The 21,293-nt window shown below is 46.2% G+C and overlaps 1 protein-coding gene across 1 annotated transcript in view; it reads left to right on the forward strand.

The window, feature by feature from the left end:
- Positions 1-21,293, forward strand: part of LOC126536639 (cell adhesion molecule Dscam1-like) — a 322,345-nt gene that overhangs the window by 275,108 nt on the left and 25,944 nt on the right. Inside the window, exons 10-16 of the mRNA XM_050183671.2 lie at positions 1,110-1,271; positions 8,061-8,351; positions 10,168-10,287; positions 12,001-12,174; positions 13,747-13,894; positions 14,680-14,828; positions 18,067-18,198. Of these exons, the coding sequence (XP_050039628.2) occupies positions 1,110-1,271; positions 8,061-8,351; positions 10,168-10,287; positions 12,001-12,174; positions 13,747-13,894; positions 14,680-14,828; positions 18,067-18,198 (1,176 nt within the window). The remainder of the gene's footprint in view (positions 1-1,109; positions 1,272-8,060; positions 8,352-10,167; positions 10,288-12,000; positions 12,175-13,746; positions 13,895-14,679; positions 14,829-18,066; positions 18,199-21,293) is intronic.

Below are 21,293 nucleotides of genomic sequence, written 5' to 3' on the forward strand. Positions count from 1 at the left end.
TGTTATTTCGCGTCCACGACGCCCTTCACTCCTCTTTCGGCTGCGCGCGAAATGCCCGAGGTGTACTGTATCACCCACTTCCAGGTGACGTGCGAGCTAAATGTTCGCGCCGCGAAAAGAAGGAAAGACGTGCCTAGTACGCGTTATCTTGCGGCGCGCAGGCTTTTCAAGAGCGCACGACACCACCGCTTCACCGCGAACTACTTTCTGTGCCGTTGTTTTGTTTCTTTTTCTTCTATCCCTCTGTTTTTCTTTCTATGTTCCCTCCCTTCTTCCTTTGCTCTACTTTATTACCTTTCTCCTGAAATGTGGAACGCTACATGCTCCTTAATTGCCTCCGTTGCTCTAAAGTGGGGGCCTCTCACGCAAGCATACACCAGCAGGAGAAGTTGTTTTCCCGCACTCAAACCTTGGCCGATTTGGTAGTCATACAGTTGGCACTATTTATTTTACTTTGTACTCTGACATCACCGTAAGCCCACGTTTTAATAGTCATCGATACGAGAAACGGCGTCGTTATGAGCTATATTTTGTTGTTTTGTATATATATATATATATGTATATGACACGTACTAACGGGGTAGTCTAATAAAGAGCATCAAACTCTCTCTATTGGGCTTCTGTAGCTTCCTTGCTGAGCTATACCTCATGCCTCGGCTACCCTTCTGACGCCACAAGGCAAACTTTTCCGTGACAATGCGTCGAGCTTCTTTAGCTGTGAGGAAAGCATTGAGCCCCTGCTATGTACCTACTCTCGATACGACGTCCAAGCCTCTGCCTCTCTCTTCCGACAATTTTAATCCAGCGGAATCAAGACCACTTTCCAAGTCAAATGTATATTTGGACCGGGCACACATTTATCGCTGTCGCAAAAAAACATATCCGCCTACTAGTGCAGCTCTTCAATTGCACTGGCACGAACGGCTGCTTATAGTGCTCGTGTGCATCCACACACTATAAACTCTGTCTCTGTGTTTGCCGCTTTCTATTTTCCTTACCACCTGTGCAGGGTAGCAAATCTGAGGCTCCCTGCCTGCCCTCTCTTTGCTTTCTTTCTATCTCCTTAAAGGTAATTGTTCACCATTAACGATGTGTGTCGTCCCTCGCAGAAGGCCTCCGGCTACCGTACAACCACCGCCAGAAGACCTTTGCTAACGGCACGCTAGTCGTTCAAGACGTGGAGCGAGCGACGGACGAAGGCCTCTACTCCTGCACGGCTCGCAATAAGGACGGCCTGACGGCGCACAACACCGTGTACATCAAAGTGCTGGGTAAGCAGCTCTCACTCGTGACTGCCACTGCTCCTTCCTTTCGTGGTCGCCCTGCGTAAGCCCAGTCGAGGTAAGCGTTCCATGCATTAAGCAGTTTTCTTCTTACACAAGGTAAGGGTCATCACGGTCATCGTCCTCTGCCACTTAGCGAGTGCGCTCACTATTTTTTTTCTTCTGTTAGTCGCTCGCGCTTCATTATGCATGGTGTTGCATTCTGGCATGTTGTGTTTTCTTTTTCCCTTTCTTCGTTTAGCGGTATTAAAGAGCAGGAAGGGCACTCAGCAAAAGAAGATTACTTTGGACCTTCTATTATTAAACCTCGTTAAGAGAAGTATGTTATTTTATTAATCACGAAAGGCCTGCTCTCACTTCTCTATATGTATACGCGAGGGGCAGAGATGCCTTTTTCACGCGATCTAACGAGATATTCCAGTTTAGCGATTAGAATTAGTTCATCCTTTCTTTCTCTCGGTGTTATCTTATTTTTGTTTGTTTACACGCGAAATCGGCGCTGGCATTAGCCACCACACGTACGCGCGATCGGCGTTCGTTCACCGTCAGGCGCGTGCTGGAAGCCGCTGTCTCAAAGCATGGCACGCGAGCGCGGTGCGGCAAGCGTATAGATGTATGGGCCCGGCACATCATTTCGTGGAGAGGCCGTGCACCGAGGCTGATCCTTTCAGAAACGCGGCGGCGAGAAACGCGGGAAAGGTTAACGTACGTGGGCCACAGACCCAATTAACCAGGCCGTTGCCGAGCTCCACACACGAGCTATATATCCCCACGATCTGCGGCGGGTCCCGGAGCTGCGCAGTTTGGCGCCGTTCGGGGCCTCCCCATTCATTTCCGATCTCGCCACCGGTGGGAAAGCGAGCCGACCCCTACACACACACACATACGCACGCACAGTCTCCCGAATCGGGTCCGGAAGGAGGTTGCGCCACGCCGGTTCGACGCCCGGCATCCCCTCGCCCACTCCTCCTTTCCCCCCAGGTTGCGAGATCCTCGCCCAGAAAGTTCACGGCGGCAGCACGAGGCGCGCTATTCCCGCGCGTTCATTACTGCGCTCAAACCAACACCGCCGGCGCCGCCGGACCACCGCCTGAGGCAGTGGCGGCGATCAGCCGCTCAGATAAGTCATCGATTAGGGTAAATGACATGCCCCCTTCTCCCGTTTTCTCCCCGCCGCTATTCCCCAAAAGCTCGGCTCGCTTGCCTCACTTCCTCTTCGGCCTGCGGCCGATTGCTAAACAGCGCACGAACTGCGCTGCCACCGTTCCGGAGGAAAAAGGCGCCATTATGCCGCCTGCTGCAACGAAAGGATCCCACGTCGTGAATGTGCGAGCCTACGGCATGGTGGCGTCTGCAGTATACATACAAATCCGACGCTAACACCCCCCCCCCCCTCTTCGCCGGCACTGCACACGTGCCTTCGGTAGCCCGTATATAGAGCAGTAGAGTGCGCAACATGCAATATTCACAAGACATGCGTTTCGGTCGAAAACAAGAAAATTAAGAAAGGAACAATAGAGGAGTGGTCGCCACGGGCTCGCGTGGCCTTCTTCGGACACATAGCGCGACTCTTCCTAAGTCTCCCGGGACACCCGGAGGGAGCTTTGCAAGCGCCTTTAGTTTGGCCGGTATTGGGAGGACGAGGGGGGGGGGGGGGGGGGAGGCAGGTGGAGGGATGGTTGTGAAATTTATGCGGGCGTGCCTCGAAGCCTTAGCGGTCTGCTCCCACCTCCACATGACCCCTACAACCCATTCCCCCCTTCCTCTATGCTTGTTATCTTTCACAGCACGTATGCAATGCTAGAACCGTGGCTGACCTCTGGTTTCGCTAGCGTCGCTAACTATAGCGTCCCACAGGCGTTCGCTCCTCTCCAAGGTGACAACGAAAAGGCAACGCTGTTTTAAGTCGGACTCCTCCGCACCTCAATGTAAAATAGGTACAAATGTAGGAGCGTTGTAAAATGTAACATTCCACAAATTGTTTGTAAACTGTATAATAAATTTATGGTTACTAGTTAGACTAAATTAAAGCGGCGCGGCAACGTGGGAAATGAGTGCAGTTTAGCGGAAAATTAATAAAGTGCGTCAGTTTGCGCTCAGCCGTGCGTGATATCTCGTTTGCTTTGACCATAATTTCAGTTAAATTGGGTGTTTAAGTTGACGCTATTTCAGCTAATGCGCAGATAACATCGTGATAACCTTTTGGTGCTCCTTTGTTGTATATATCCAGTCATAGCTTCCTTTGTATAGTAAATAGGCGGTTATGATTCATTGCGGAAAATATCGAAGGCTTGTTACTGAAGTAGTGGAAGAGTATACGGAAATTTGGATATCATTTTTGTATGGTTTTGTCCGCTAATAAACTACAGGTGCACTTTGATCAGCATTCGCAGCCCTCCAAACGACCATAGCTAACGACAAAACCACGTGCTTTCATCACGACTGAAAAAAAAAAAGGAAGAAGAAAGGGTAATGATAATCTGAAATGAACGCTGTGTTCTACCAGTAACCATACATTTGCGTAGTCCATGTCTGATACGTTCTGGAGTAAATATACAGGAAATAAGGCCGTCGTTAGTTATTATTTGCGGAATGGAAGAAAGGATCACTAATGACTCAGAAATAGTGTACCAGAGCGCAAACAAAACAAAACGAAAAGAAAAAAAGTAAAAGAAAGGTAACATCGCAAAGGAAAACTACCGTTGAGGGAAGTCCTGATTGCTCCAAACTAGCTGGCAGTCTGGTCAGGGGCTCTTTCTGCTTTCTGGCTGTCAGCTTCAACTTCCTTTTGCCAGGGAAATGAAACCACCCCGAAACGCCGTCCACTCCGGACGCATCGCACCGATACGGGCACCTGCATAGCGCGGGAACCGCAGGGTCATCATCGGGCGTTCATTTCGCCTTATTTCAGAAGAGAGAGTAAGAAAATAAATAAAGAAAGAAAGGTTCATGCATCTCGTAATTTTGCAACGATCCCGGAAAGAGCGGAACGAAGAGCAAGCAAGTCACAGAAACGTAAGGCAGGGGTAGGGGGGGGGGGGGGGAGGGAAAGAAAATTAATAAAAGAAGGAAGGATGCATAGAAGGAATCGAAAGTGAAACCAGGGAGACCTCGTTTCCATTTCAGCGGATCGCGCAGCCTCACCCCCCTTCCCCGCCCCCACTTCCCTACGCTTTCCATCTCCCGCACGCCATCACGGTTGCAAAGGTATACGGCCGTATTCATCAGGCTTGCAGTTCCGCGCCTGCCGGTGTACGTATATTCGCGGCCAGCAACGAGCGAGCCCCCGCTGGTCGTAGCCGAAGCCGTCGCGACAGAGCCCGGCACGGCGCGAGCGCCGTGCGAAGAATGGCGTCTGGCTGGCTGCCGTTTCCGCTCCGTTTTGAACGCCTAACGTAGCGGCACGCGGTCGCGGAAGGAAACTCCCCCGCCCACTCCGTTCACTTCTGCGGCAGAAAAGGAAAGCGCGAAAAATAAACCTCCCTTCAATTTTTTTCGTCTGTTGATTCACATTCGCAGAACACAAATGAACGTCGCTTTATCACTCTCGGAGCCGGACGTAATGTGATTCCTGTTTGCGTGCTTTCTTTGTTTTCTCCTCTTTTCATTTTCCTCCGGTTACAAGTGCACTCTTTCTCTTCCCTCCCGCCCATCCACGAGCCTTCGCCTTTTTGGAGCGCCCGTACTACAAATGACGCGCGATTTTCACTTTAGTCTTGCTTTTGAGATGGCTGTAAGGGAAACTCGAGCTAGATATTGCGACAATTCTGCGAGAACCGTAAATAGACTGACTGAATGTTTGCTTTCAAAAGAGCGAAGGGGAAAAAAAAACGAAGGGAATTCCTGTTCAGCGGTGACGAGTGGCTCCTTTTTTGCTTGACGTCGGAAGCAGAGCGTCGACGTATACCAGCGCATTCATATGCGAAGTTCCGGCGTGACACTCTAACGCCACTATTAGTTGTTATAGTCAACGTTTCGTTCTCTGCAGACCCTTGCGTCTGTAACGTGCAGGTATACTGTAAGTGCTGTGAACATATATGTGAGATCTGAGACTTTTAACGCGACAAAAGTAGTCCTACGGACAAACACAACATGCAGGTGGATTCCTAAAGGCGTAAGGTCACGATTTATGTCACTGTATAGAATGCCACTGGGAAGCAACATGTACGATAGTACGATACAACCAGGTGAATCACATTTACTCGCTTAATTTTCCTGTGTTGATTACTCCTCCCACTCTGAAACGCAAGTCTGTCAACAGGATTTGATTTGGTGAGCAGTAAATTGCGGACGAAAATAAACGGCGAGCTCATAAAGTTCAGTTGCAGCAGTAGGGTCTATTTCTTTTTTTTTTCTATCACCTCAACAATTATCGATGAATAGACGAGCAATCCTCTGCCGGTCTGAAATAACCGCCTTTCTGAGTACTCATAGCAACTAGATGCTTGCTGGAGAATGCTCCGCATATCGCAGATTCGAGGTCGGGGTTGTCGGAATTTATCACAGTTTATCTACTTGCTCGAGGGGCTCGTAGAAGGAGGCAAACGTATATTAAAACACTTGGTTTTATTCTTGATATTTCCAGCGATACAGACCTCTCAGTGCTAAGTTCGCCAGTGATGCGACATTCTCTGTCGCAAAAAACATTTCATCGCAAAGCACCCCGCAAGAAGCAGTTTCGCGCGGTGCAACAAAAATGGCGTTATCTCGTTTGATGAGATTGTCACCATGCCGAGTCGCCCTTCTACTGTATTAAGCAGCCAATTTCGAACTAGCACATGCACCAAAACCAGTTAAACGTCGTGAGCATTGTATCTCCTATTCCAGTGGGGATTGTGTCATGTCACTAAAGTACAATGAAAGAATGTTTGAAAGCCGTCATCTTTACTTCGAAGTTATTAAACCTCAGATTAAAATGTGACGTTTAAGGCAACAAATCGGCACAGTGGGTTATGCAGGACGCCGTAGTGGAGAGCGCCGGAGTGACTTTGTTCGTGTGAAGATGTTTCACGTGCTCATAAATCCGAGTACACTTGCGTCATTACACTTCGCCCTCAGGAAAATGTGGCCGCCGCGGCCGGGAAACGAACTCGCGACCTCGTCCTCAGCAGCAAAACGTCATAGCCGCCGAGGGACCGTGGTGGGTGTAGTCTGAATTTGTCAGATAAGATTAGACTCATAGCCATCGGCGCAAGCCTTTCCGATGTGTTTTCAGTACTATATACGTCCATCGCTTGCACCGAGAGCTACTACAGCTACTACAGTTTTTGAAATGCACATGTCTGAGTTCCCGTCTATAGTTGTGTTGCGTATCCTGTTGCGTGTGCGCACGATTCACTCAGTTTCTCTCCGTCATTTTATTTTTACGCTCCAGGCAAGGTAGCGAAACGAGACGTTTCGCTCGTTGATCTTCCTACGTTACCTATGTCTCCCATATTTCTGTTTCTTTTTTTTTTTTCCTTCCTTCTTTCTTTCTTTTGTCTTTCGTTTCTTTCTCTCCGTCTGTCTGTCTATTTGTCGGTTTGTCTTTCCTAGTGCTCGGCTTACGCCGTAGCAGTAGAAAACGATTTGAATTATTGTACATGTCGGACGGAATTACTTTCTAGTTCAACATAAGTACGCTCATCTTCACACGACAAAACTCAGCAGTTTGCGTAGCCCGTTCGTTCAGCGTGGATGAAGAATGTGGTCGTATCAACTGGTAGCGACAGTGTGCGGAACGCGCGTTTTGTGCCTGATCTGCAGCCTGAGAAACGACCGTATTGCGCGAGGCTGTACGTTACCCGAATCACAAGATGTCCAGGCCTGCTCGCACGTCATCCCGCCGCCATTAGTCACGTTCCTCCGCCGAGCTTTGGAGCAAGACTTGCTCTTTTGTTCCGTTGCAGTAGCTGTGCCAGTCCTTCTCGGTGGTGTTAGGCTTGAATCCCTGCATTCCTTTGTTTGTGTAACGCAAGCAAGATACCAGCGAACAACCGGTTTCGTTTATCCCGAAGCAGTCTTGAGTGCCTTTCGTTGTGTTCGCTGCGGCGCGCGACATTAAGAGGAGAAACGCAACTGCTAAGATAGAGCATATATGCGCAACGAAAGCTCGTGGTGAATACCACGAGCTTTCGTTGAGTGAGTGAGTGAGTGAGTGAGTGAGTGAGTGAGTGAGTGAGTGAGTGAGTGAGTGAGTGAGTGAGTGAGTGAGTGAGTGAGTGAGTGAGTGAGTGAGTGAGTGAGTGAGTGAGTGAGTGAGTGAGTGAGTGAGTGAGTGAGCGAATGAGTGAGTGCGTGAGTGAGTGAGTGAGTGAGTGAGTGAGTGAGTGAGTGAGTGAGTGAGTGAGTGAGTGAGTGAGTGAGTGAGTGAGTGAGTGAGTGAGTGAGTGAGTGAGTGAGTGAGTGAGCGAGCGCTCTGCGCTATTTGTTCGCTGAAAATACGACTGAGAGATCAAACAAGTACTGAATGAGTCAGACTGTCAGAAGCATGTGTAACTGCTCACATTGAACAAGCATCCGTCGTGGTAGTTTAGAGGCTATGGCGTTTCGCTAGTGATCACGGGTTCGATCCCGGACGTTGCGTGCTCATTTAAATGGGCGAGAAATACAGAAACACTCTTGCACTTAGATTTATGTGTACGTTAAAGAACACCATATGGTCAAAATTAAGCCGTATAGTCGTCCACTACGGCGTGCCTCATAACTATATCGTGGTTCTGGCACGTGAAACCGCAGAAGCTTCTTTTTTTTTTAGTTGAAGCAACACACCTGTCCCGTCTCTGATCTCTCTCGCAGTTCGACCGGCCATAGTGCCCTTCGCATTCCCGGAGTCTCTGCATCAGGGCCAGCGCTACAACGTTCTTTGCACGGTGTCCAAAGGCGATGCGCCGGTCCACATCAACTGGTACAAGGACGGCGTCCCCGTCATCACTGCGGGCTTAGCCTCCGTGAGCGTGCTGAACGTGACGGAGTTCTCGTCGACTCTAATCTTTGAGAAACTACTGCCGGAGCACCGAGGAAATTACAGCTGCGAAGCCCGCAACGAGGCCGGCGTGGTCACGGTCACCTCCACAATGGTAATTCATGGTATGGCTTGCGATGCACCTTCTTCAATGCTCTCCTCCCATGTTCTTTGAGAAAGTGTCTGCTCACACGTAAACGCGGTGTTCTAAACGAAATCACATGCTTTTGATTAAGCACGTTATTATGGAACGATCATGTATGACCCATATGCCCTGTATTTATATTTATATTTATATTTGATCCTGCAGAATCCCCCATGAAATCCTTTATACTCCAATATAAACCCGCATAATTATGTAGTATTACGGTACGGGGCATATGTGTATTTTGCAATTGGAGCATACTCACAGCACCACTTTTCACGCATTGACTATGTGCAGTGTCGACTTGCTTACTGGGTTGTTAGATGGCTTTGAGAAGCTATATTTCCCGCATATTTAGGCCCCTCTTTGAAGGGCCATGAGAAAAAAAATATAAGAGATATGGCGCTCAGAATGGTCGAGCTGCTTCATCAACGCGGGAATTGCTTTATAAGACCACCGTCAGCAAGGCTTGTCACAGGGATCTCTCGAGTTTGAATTCCCTTTTATTATTAGCTTCTCGCTATGATAGTTTGTTTTAAATTTTGCTGCGCATACACGGTACGCTTAGCATGGCAAAAAGCTGCTCGTACGAAGTCCTTCTTTTTACTTGTATATCTTGAAAGTACAAGTGCGTGGTAGTAAGCATTATTGCTATGTCATAATAGTTATTTTACTAAGACGTAAAATAAAACAAAACGCACCTCTAGGTAGCTTTATGATATAGCTTGCCGAACAGTCTCTGGTCTCCTACTCGATTGCACGGGGCTTAGTGCATTGTTCCAAATTACTTCACTTCAGTGATAGCGAAATTGGGGATGATGCAAAACACCTGACGGTTTTGACTTCATCATCGTTCTTTTCGTAGAGCTTAATAAAAAAAAAAATATATAGCCGTACTCTCCATGTGAATACGTACTCAGCTGGACGTCCTTGCTGGCTAGTTGTTTCATTCTTGAAGAAAGGTTAAAACTGCGCGATAAAATAAACGAGGACGAGTGTTTTGTATGTTCCTTCCGCTTGCCCTCGTTTTTTTTTCGCGCAGTTTTAATCTTTATTCAAATGCAAAGCTGGTCCAGTCTATGCCTCTTCATGTTTTCTTCTTTCGTAAGCGTGGATCTTGGGACGATATTTTGACAAGTACGTGGCGCTAAATGTTATTTTTTCGAACTTTACGTTCCTATAGTTGAATTAAGGCAGCCCTGAATATATTGCCACGCGCACATTGTTTTCATTTTGACCGGTGAGCGTATCTCGCCGGAATATCCCTGTTATCCAGTTATCGCTCAGCTCAAGACGCACCGGCATGTAACCAAAGTTCCTTTAACGTTGTCACCGATTATACAGCGATAGTTGGTTGTCTAAGCAAAACTAGGGCGCGACGTAAGTTGTGTTGCACGGTAAAATAACTTTTGGGGAGTTTAGCGTGACAAAACTACGATAGGATTATGAGGCACGCCGCAGCGGAGGACTACGGAATAACTTCGCTACCCGGAGTTATTTAACGTGCACCATGTTATACCACCTCGAACGTAGGCGAGCAGGAGCGATTACTCTGGAATGTACGGTGATACGTGTATTAATAGCGGACGGAGTTAATGCGTGAGCTTATATAGATTCGACAGAATACGAATGCACTCACCCTATCATTGTGGTATAAGTCTTGCCTGTCTTTCTATATACATACCAGTTCATCGTATAAAGAGATATGTTCTGAGCTCGCGATTACGGCTGCATTTAATTTTTTCACCGTCGATACAAGGCGAATTTGCTTGCCCCGTTCTTTATCCTATTTGCAGTGCCACCGATATGGCGCATCGAGCCATCCGACACCATGGTCGTTCGTGGTGGAACGGCCATCGTCGACTGCCAAGCCGATGGTTTTCCCGTGCCTCGTGTAAGGTGGACAAAATCTGAAGGCAAGTCCGCGTTTAAATTGTTCGGGCGCATTTCGTCAGCACTTCTATTCGTGAAAAATAAATAGAATAAATAAAATGGCTCATTGATACCGCCTGCCCATCTTTTTTACATATGCAGAGCGAGAAAGTTTTCCAAAGCTATGCAATCACACTTTTCTGCCAATTATGCTTACTCTTTCTTTCCTGTTCCTTTGTTTCTTCCTTTAATGTTTTCTTTTTCTTTCTCTCTCTCTTTTTTTTTTTTTTTTGCTCCGCAAAATACAAACGCTATGCATGTCTGTTCTGGTTACATAGTTTACAATATTCCTGAAAGCGTAGTCACCCTGACGCTGTGAACGTAAACGCATAAAAGAAAACAGTAATAGTAAAGTTTGGACACGTATTTTTTATTATTGCCTGTCTTTCTGTGCTTCGCTGCAAATGACGTCCACGTACGTCAGTGTAGTGATGCTACGTCAGCACATCCCATAGGCGCCAATAGAGGTTTTATAGCGATGTTGTAGTAATTCATGGTATTGCTTATTTACTGCAGGTGGCCACATTAACAGACACAGTATGACGAGCTTGTGTTTGCGAACCCACGTCAGGAACCTTTAAAACAACATAGATTGATTAGACGTGTTATGTAGGTGTCGTAGTGTTGTACACCGTCTAATTCAAGTTGGAAGCTGTAGGCTGCCAGCTGTCCAACCTCGGAGCAACGTAGAATGTTGAGCCCAGATTTAGAACACGTTCGACTTGATCCGGGATGACAACATCGCCCAACTTTGTTACCCATCGCACAGTGCTTCCCGTCGCGTTAATCAAGCTGCAGGACGTGCGCGAGTGCGCGTTGTGTTTTCGGCTCCCAACAAACTAAGCTCCCTCTGCAAAAAAGTAAATGCCCTAGAATCCCGCCACAACAGGTGCTGTGTGAAAAAGCACGCCACCTGCAATGTGCCGTGCCGGAGTGAGGCCGTGTACGAGATCCCTGACATCGTGCGGCCGATCATACATAGTACAATCGGGCCGCTGCCTCAACAGTCGCCTGCGCGAGCACGCTAATAACGTAACGACTAAAAGCGGGAGTAATCTGGCCATCCACTGTGCAAAGTGTGGCTACTGTCCGGTCTTTCAAGAAACATGGGTTATGCGCCGGTATCGGGACCAGACTACACGTCAGATATTTGAAGCGTTTGCGATGATGCGCAGAGGTGATGCCTGCGTCAGTGCTCCTTCATTTGCCCTAACTGACAAAGAGTATATGTATCTCCGCCACTAATCTGATTTCATCATTAAGATTCCACTTTCTATCACTTAAGGCATGCGCGGATGAAGAGCAAGATAACAAACCTTCCCTGCATCTTCCTTTTCTTTGTAGGTACATTTTTGTATGCGCAGAACGAACCCAAGTAGTTCGCAGTAAGCCTTTGTCCTATGTTCCTGCCTTGTCCGTGTTTATGTTGCGCTGTTTTTCACCCATGGATTCGTACCAAATAGCTTGCATGCATACCCTTTTAAGCCATTGTCATTTAAGGCACCCTTATTTCTTTTGTTTACATTTTGCCATTTTTGTGAAACTGCTTAATTCTTTTTCCCACCTTGCTATAATCCCGATACCGGGATTGCAGTATCAATAAATAAATAAATAAATAAATAAATAAATAAATAAATAAATTGTATTCAGTCTATTTTTTAAGCATTCATTATTTTTCCATGCTTCATTCACCGTAGGCGACGTTCCTGGTGACTACAGGGCCATCAGCAGCAGTTCACGAATCCACGTATTTGAGAATGGCTCACTTGCTGTCCACAACGCCGAGGAAAAAGACGCTGGCTTCTTTCTTTGTCAAGCTTCCAATGGAATATCGCCGGTTCTGAGCAAAGTTGTAAAGCTCAGCGTCCATGGTATATTTTTTAAATATTTATAGCCTCATTTTATACAAGTTCTTTTTCTCTGTCTCCTTGTTTTTCTTTCTTAACAAATAATATTCGTTTAAATCTCTAGTTTGGGAAACGATTGCTTTCTATCTTATTTTTTGCGTGGATCTTCATTTTATGACATTGTTTTAATGACTGGTTGCACTTGTGCACATTCTTTCCTATGCAAAGAACTATGCATTGTGTATAACCAGTGGCGGTTCTGGGCAAACATCTCGGCACTGCTGATACTCTTAATTTACTCATTTTCTTTCTTTCTTTCTTTTTCTTTCTCTCTTTTTTTTTTTTTTTTTTTTTTGCTTAGCGAATGTTCAGCTCAGGTGTCTAGCTTTTTTTACGCAACGCATCAAGTCACTAACGAAGTTTGATATTGTAGGACACTAACCTACTGGCTGCGAATGCGAAAATCACATATTATGTATGGCTTCTTCAGCTTAAACGTTAAGTTAAGATCTAAATATAGATGTGGAACCTCTATATTCACCTAATCTATCTATATCTAATCTATTTATATCTAAAGTAGATGTGGAACATCTTTTTGCCACAGGCAGAAAGACTGTTCCAAGGTTTGTGAGTGGTGGCGCTAGTTAACACTACCAGGGTTAGTTCTGGTAGCAACACATAAGTACCCCCGAAAGTGGATGGGAAAACGGCGGCGCGGTAGCTCAACTGATAGAGTATCTCACACGTAATGCGAGGACGTGGGATTGTTCCCCACCTGCGGCAAGTTGTTTTTTCATTCACTTTCAATTCCATTAATTTACCATTTCTTTCATTCACTTAGTAAGTACAACCAATTTCCTTTGTGTGAAGAGGAGAGGAGCAAACAGTCAGATTTGCTATATACATATGTATACAGTAGCTCTATTAGACACATACATTTCCTAGAAAGCGGATGAGAAAACGGAACCATGGCAGCTCATTTAATAAAAGCATCGCACGCGTAACGAGAACACGTGAGTTTCTAGCGCAGCTGCAGCCAGTTGATTTTTCATCCTCTTTCATTTCCATTTACTCATAATTTCTGTAATTGTTTATATAAACTAAGAACAACAAACAATTCCCCTATGCTGTCCTTCGTCTCATTGTTTGTTGACTTCTTATGATTTGACTGATAAAAATCGGGCCCCTCGGTTTCCTTTTACTCGTATATATATATATATATATATATATATATATATATATATATATATATATATATATATATATATATATATATATTCTTGTTTTTTTTATGTTAATGTTCGTAGTCGGCACATCTTGTGCCGCCTTCTTGTACCTATCCCAAGTATTCTCATCAAGGACTTCCTGTGCATTTTCCCACTGTTACACGTTCGTTCTTGAAACCTCTCTCTCTCTCTCTTTGTGCTTGTGTGTGTGTCTGTGTGTTGTCATCGTTTGCCCCAGTATATCTTTCCCTGCATGGTGCTGCACCAATTCCCTAAAACCCAGCCTTATTGTAAGAACTTTACAAGTGCATATCAGATGCCTCCTCGCTCTTTTTTTTCTCACGCAAGCAATTATTGCCTTCTTTTTCAGTGGCTGCGCACTTTAAAATGAAATTTAAGGCCGAAAGCGTTCAGAGAGGCCACATCGCCAGGCTTCGCTGTGAAGCCTTTGGAGACAAGCCGGTTATCATTACCTGGTCAAGAGACAAACAATCATTCGACCCGAAGGAGGACCCTAGGTATGAGGTCATTAGTAAACGCTCTTGACACTGATAAGCAGAATCATCATTGACAAAACAATTTAATCACGAAAGTAGTCTGCGAGGGTTACAGCGAGTTTCCATGGCTGTTAGTCACGGTGGAAGCTTCGGCCACAAGTCAGCAGTCATTACAGACTAAAACATATATATGATCTCTGCTTCGCGTTCTGGTCTAAAATAGCGCTCGCATAAAAAAGAGGCCTTCGTCATGAAGCGCACAGGCTGACCATAATATTGAAGCGTCCGACCTGTCATGTCTTTCTGTGTCCTCGTCTAAAAACGTAGCACTGGATTACTTTCTTAAGAAAGAAAAAATAATTCATTACCAACTAGCCCGGGAACGTGTTTTGTTAGGATAATAGTGAAAACCCGTGTAAATAAAGAAACATGAATATCGGACTAAAAGCGTTTTGAATCTGGTTTCTTTATTCTGATGTTTTCATACAAATCTATCTCTACACGATTATTGGCACTTGTGGTTTATTTCGTTCCTAGAATAAGAGAAGAAAAGCTCGTTGTCATAGTGCTATCAAGCTGTAGAATAATTATTCCAAGCGCACGTCAAGCAAAGGCAATAAATTACCTTCTAGATCAACCGCTTCATAAGGCAACGAAGATGCCAAAGAACTACACAGAATGGGGCCGACAACTTGGTTATCGCTAAGACATTCCTGAGTGCAAAGTTTCTTCAAGTCCTGCTTTTTTGTTTTTAATTAACCATGTGTATGCATTCCGATGCAAATTGCTACCTTTTGGTTTTGCAGATATGAACTGAACGAAACAGTGCATGGCGGTGGCATCGTGTCCGAGATAACGATTCGGGGTGCGGACCGGCGGGACTCGGCCCTTTTCACGTGTCTCGCCAGAAATGCCTATGGGTCCGACGACACGAACATGCAACTGATCCTTCAAGGTAGGACTCCCAAGGCGTTCTATACCGGCCCGTATACATGGTGCTCTGAAAGCAGTTTTATTGCGGTACCAGTCATACGGACGATTCCAGGCGCCCTATGGTTGTCACCGCTAGGGAAGCCTTCGTGCCAATCTTGTGCTTGCACGCGGGCCTCATAGTCGCCACCGCCGCCGTTGTGATGTCGTAGTGCCGATGGTGCTTGGGCAGCGCGCGTGCGCAGGTTTAGGGCCTTTGTGAGACGCGAGTGACGAGCACATCGTTTAGCTGCAAGGACGTGGAAGTCGAGCGAGCGCGCGGTCAAACTCGTCCCAATCGGCTCTGCAGCAGAGCCAGGGCAGGATTTCGGCTTCCCCTGCTGGCATCAGCGTTGCGCCCACACACGCTGTATCCTTCGTGCTGAGCAGCTGTATCTACACCACACCGTGGTGCATCGAGTGCATACACTGGTCTGAGCGCAATGGCCAGCAAACGACAAGATAAAACTATGTAATTCTTTCGTTGGGTGCTGACTAACGGCCACGGTTTTCCGACGATCTCTCGTCGTGCACCATCGAGGTGCGGCGCCTGCAACGCCACCGGTGGCGCTTTCACACCACGCCAGCATTTTTAGACGCCTGCTTGTTGCTAGGGTGCTGCTTCTGCGGCGCAGCAGCCGTTGCCTCGCGGGCCACATCTCGCCAACATTCTTTTTTAAATGAAAATGTGTACTCTCTGTCTCTCGACAACACCTTGCCCCCGCGAATTGTGAAAAACCACCTTAGGAGCTCCAACGGAACGCTTAATCTTGCTATCACTTTCAGTGTTTCGCTCTTCGAGTTAAAATATCCTTACTTTTTACACGACGCAAAGCGCTCAGTACCTAGACTTCGGAATAGTCACGTGTTTCGAAAAAAAAAATCATATGGCGAGACGGAGGCTGCGAGCTACAATGACGACACAATTTTATCAGGACGATACAGTAATAGCAACTGTGCACTAAACCCGCCGTGGTTGCTCGGTGGCTATGGTGTTGGGCTGCTGAGCACGAGGTCGCGCGATCGAATCCCGGCCATGGCGGCCGCATTTCGATGGGGGCGAAATGCGAAAACACCCGTGTACTTAGATTTAGGTGCACGTTAAAGAACCCCAGGGGGTCGAAATTTCCGGAGTCCTCCCCTACGGCGTGCCTCATAATCAGAAAGTGGTTTTGGCACATAAAACCCCATAATTATATTATAACTGTGCACTACATACATGGTTAGTGTTCACACAAATGTGCAAGTCCACGTTGCTAGTGAAGACAGTTCATCCGTGGGACATATAAATCATGATCAAACATCTATGTCCAGTTTATGATACAAATATAACACACCCGCCGCATATGCAGTTTTAAATATTTTGTCAAGGATGTTTAATTATTGTTTCCTCTGAACCGTTTTCTTACTACGTATGAATATTCTTTTTCCCAGAGATATTGTCACTCACTCTCCTCATGACAGAATTATGTTTACTCATATGTTAAAATTATAATCTGGACCTATTATGTTTACATTCATCTGTACATTGTTCTCTGGAGAGAGAGAGAAAGAGAGAGAGAGCTCTTTAATGAAAAAGCGGTTTCGCCTACAAGATGCTCTGCAGGAAATAGGGCGAATGAAAAGAAAGGCCCTAGAAGGAACGTATGTAGAAGAAGAAGAAAAAACGTGCATATATTGTGATGTTATCGGTAGCAAAGTAAGCGACCAAGCTGATACAAAGCCCTGGACTTCTTGTTCACTGTACACGTCATGTTGGTGCATTTGTCACACAGAGTGGGCTGTGAACGTAATATTCCTCATAGCAAACACTACTCGAAAACCACAAATATGCGTGGGCAATATACGCAGCATGGGACCATGTTGGCCCTTACGCGCGTGCGAGGGATATCCGCAGGACGCGCAAAGTGGGTGAGGGACGCACACTGCACAAATTCAATGCATTCTAGGAAAATTCATATGCTTGCAGGGGTTGTCCAAAGAACATCCACTGTATGTAATGGCGGTCACTGGTTTGTCTACTTAATCGTGCCACTGCGGGCGACCTCAAGAGCTGCGTCGAGAATTGTCAACGCGGGGAAACGCTCTCTTAAAACAAGCCGTAACAGCGCACGCGCTCCAGCGTGGCCGTTCGACCAACGGCGAACGCAGTTAGACCGATTACGGATAAATTCTCACATATACATTTGAGGATGTGCATAGGGCAATTTACAAAATGGCCGGAAAACTCATTGCTTTTATAGTCGGTTTGCAGTGGCAAAGCTAGCAACACGACCATAAACAACCTCCGTAGGTGATATACGTGTGCCTGTGTTTTCGCTCAAGTATAGTTTCAGCGGTTACATTGGCGCTCTAGCACGAATTTATCAGAATAAAAGGACCCTATATTCTTTTCAGACGTCTTGCACATAACACCGCACTTAGCCTTAACCTCTCTCCAGAGCTGTGGAGTCCTTAACAACCTCAGCCACTGTGGAGTCCTCCGCTTCCTGCGCGGTGTTTGTTCTAGTGCCAACCGGTGCTCCCTATGCTCACCGCGTATATGGGGCGGCTGAGGAGGGCACTGCCAATACCGCTACGTGCGACAATAGTAAAAGGATAGATCAGCCTTCCGGGACGCCTAATTCTTTCGCTGCGTAGGCAATTTTGCTATGATGGTCATAGATGTAGAGGCGTTCACGGTACCAGTGAAAGGTGGGAATTCGGCAGGGGCATACTGAGCACTTCGTTATACTGATTCTTTCGTTGTAGAGGCATTCGTTGGGACGACATTCAACTGTATATGGAGATGTTGCTGCCAGCAACTGACCATAGTATTAAAGCAAAAATTGGGTTTCTCACATTCGGAACCATAGGAGTTGGTAATAGGCACTTGCTTGAAAAGCTCTTATGTCTCTGAGCTGTGTTCGGATATTAAGAGGATGTATTTGTAGGCCTACTGCAGCATTAATTTCTTTATGGCCCAATAAATTTTGAGAGCAGTTCCCGAAAGCACAAACAAAAGACTGGTTAAACTTAAGACTAGTGCTTTCTTGTGTACTAAGGTTTTCTACGTTCTTTCTTTCTCCTGAGAGCACATAGTGATGCGATAAACAAAAAATAATTGTTCTGGATTTCAACACGCTTTATCTGTTCAAGGTCAGGAAGTGTATGATATTTCTCCTGTCGCAAGAGGCACATAGTATATGAATGACCCACTTTTTGCGTCTACCTTTCTTTTTCAGAGCCGCCGGACAGCCCGCAAGAAGTTAAATTGCTGGAGTACGGTAGTCGGCACGTGAAGCTTTCCTGGATTACACCATACAGCGGAAACAGCGCTGTCACGAAGTATATCATACAGTACAGAGAAGACACAGGTGACTGAATATTAAGCAGCGACACCTTTTTCGATGCGAAAGCGAAAAAGAAAAATGCCTATTGAACGAAAAAGGCGGCGGCGTCTGCAGCAGCGAAACTTCCCATTGGCTGCGACGCCACGTTACGTTCGCGTTCACATTGGCTGCGAAACTGCTGTGGTTGGCTGACACCATGCTTTGCAGTTTACTCCTAAACCAGCACCGAGGCGCGAAAGCTGAAATTCAAGCTAGTGCTAAAATGCGAAAATCAGGATAAGAAAGAGGAAGAAATAGTTGCCGGTATTTCCATTTCACCGCGGAACGCTACTTCCCTAATGAAGCTTTGCTTTCTCAACGACAAGGCGTTTCACCGTGCGCAATTGGGGAACGTTTACTCCAACTGATACCGCAAAATACTGTGCAAGGCTTACTGCGCAAAATATCGCGCATGTGCCGATGTTAGGACAGAAAAGAATAATGCACTTGGAGATCATTGATTGGCTGATGCCACGCTCTGCGCCTGATCTATAGAGCAGCAGCGAGCTGATAGTATTAAAACGAAGATAATGCTAAGGAGCGAAAGGCAGGATGGGAAGGAAAAGGAAGAAGCCATGTCTCCGCACTTGTTTACCACAGGGGCGCGCCACTCTCCACAAAGGACGGTGAAGTCGATTGCAGTCGATATTTAAAGGGCCCTTCACCAGGCCCCATAGAAAATTTTGGTTATACGCTGGGAGTTTTTACGCATCCTCTAGGGAGCGTTCTGCCGCAATTTTTTTTTTCAAATCAGCTTGTTAATAGCCGAGATAGAAATATTTCCGTGTCGCGAAACCATGATTTCAGCAGGCGAGCTCCACTGCCAAGCGAGACACTCTCTCCATTCGCACCGTCTAGTCTACGCAAGCGAAACTCCTTCTCTGCGTTCTCCCGTACCGGAGCTCGAGGATCGCGTGACGCATACGTCATGGGCCCCGCCTTCATTTTTTTCTCTTCGCTTTTTTGCGGCGCGGCACACTTCCGCTGACGGCGTCGCGCGCGAGCTGTTGTGATTATCTCGTTTCGCACAGCACAAGATATTGCGCGCTGTGCACAAGAACACCTGACTAGCGGTACAGGTCAGTGCTACACGAATACTGAGGCAGACACAAACTGATCATAGAGCATGGTTACGCGCTGGAATACAGTAGAAAATGACATAGTTTCGGTGTCTGTGCGCGTGACTGCACGACGTGAGAACAAGCAGACGAAACGGAAGTACATCTCTCTCGCTGCGGTTCGAAGTAAAACAAAAACATGCAGACATTTGGTTTACGTGTTTTATTATTTCTCTAAGCTTTAATTCATCCATTCAAGCAACAAACACAAAAAAACAAATGTTGCCTTGAATAATTCTTGAAGTCACGTGTCACCACGAGCGACGTCACAGCGTAAACACGTGTACGTAGGCGCACTAGCCCGTGTACGTCATCCTCTGGCTTGGAGCGGGGCGGCCGTGAGGAGAAGGGAGAATGGCATTCGGTTTGAAATTTCAGATTTTTCCGCGGCACATAGCGATGTAATACTTTGCAGACACGATCGTTATCGCGCAATGTATGATCTGCGCTTGTCGGCTAAGAATGGTCAGACTTGGTGAGAGGCCCTTTAAGAAATATTGCTTCTCGAAAACAGATCGCTCGCGCTCGTTTCGGAAAGTTTAGTCGAACCGATACCAGATGAAACAGTGCAAGACTAGCAGCCTATAATATTGTGCCTGCTATTCCGTAACTTCGTGGTATGGGCAGCACTGCATTTTTGTTGTTGTTGTTGTTGTTGTTGTTGCGCGGTAACGTGATCTGGCTCGAAAGTAATGAGTGGAACTTGCGTCAAAATATCGTAACCACCTCAAACGTACGCTAAATTACAGTATCATGAGCATTGGCCTAAGCTCTTCCAGTTATACTCTGGGATAACGTAGCAAAAAAAAAAAGAAAAGAAAGACAGACTTGGCATTCCTGAGTCATTCACTATTCTAAGCAGCTCCACTGCAGTGTGTTCCTTCGCATACAATCGAGCAAATGTTCACATAAGCCATGCTCACATTTGGCCTTCAACTGGATGCCACCGTACACGGCAGTTATGGTTATCTGTGACGTGGTGAAATCTGTAGTCCTCCATTCTGTCAGATGCACGAGTCTGGAACAACTGTTCCAAAGATGCACACCTCAACGCGGAAACATAAAAGAAGCGACTTCGGCTTGAACGGAGGCATACAGTGTGTGTACGCTTCAGGCGCGCTCGAGCTCGAAAGCGAACATAGAGGCGTCGTAAATCTCGGAAGTCATGGAGTTGGCTCGTACTCTTCTGCACTCGCCGCTTGATTGTGCCATAACATTTGCTCATTCCGCAATGCCTTACGGATTTTATTTCACTCCCGAAATCGCTCCCACACTTTTTTTGTGATCACCATCTCGTAATCTATAAAAGTAAATTTGTAACGCAACTCCTCCCTCCCCTCCCCCTATTCTATTCTTTATGTGCAATGCACTGCGCTAGCAAAGTTAAAATGTTTTTTTATTCGGCTTTGTTAGCGAAGCTCTCATGAAGTTGCTTTCTATTATTCGCCTGTGTTGCCATGACAGTGCATTTATTGGTTAGAAGCCAACTAATGTGAAGTGACAAGCGAAGAAGAATCTTGAGCATCGCTTAGGCATATTAGGGGATATAAATAGATCTGCCCCGCTGACCTGGCAGTTACACGATCTTTAGCCAGACATGACTGAATAGAAAAAGACAGAGAGGCGCCCTGCTGATTGTTTAATTGCAGCTTGTTCTTTAAGATATATTGCAAATAAGTAAGCAAATATCTTTATAGTTTTACGTCATCTTTAAATCAATAGTTAAAATCATTTTGTAGTGCATAGTTAGAGTGTAAAGGTTCTTACTTTCTTTCTTGTTTTTCTTTATTTTTTGCATAATTGGCTAAGACGTTCAGGAGGAGAGTTTCTTGCTATGTTGGCTCTTGGCTATTTATATGGCTTAACTTCAATGACGAAAGTAATAATTTTATTTTTTCAGATGCTGCCTTTAATGTAGCCGGTGAAAACCACTTTCTGAACTCGGAGAGTAAGCCCATAACG

This window comes from Dermacentor andersoni, chromosome 4 (assembly GCF_023375885.2).
Source record: "Dermacentor andersoni chromosome 4, qqDerAnde1_hic_scaffold, whole genome shotgun sequence".
Taxonomy (NCBI): domain Eukaryota; kingdom Metazoa; phylum Arthropoda; class Arachnida; order Ixodida; family Ixodidae; genus Dermacentor; species Dermacentor andersoni.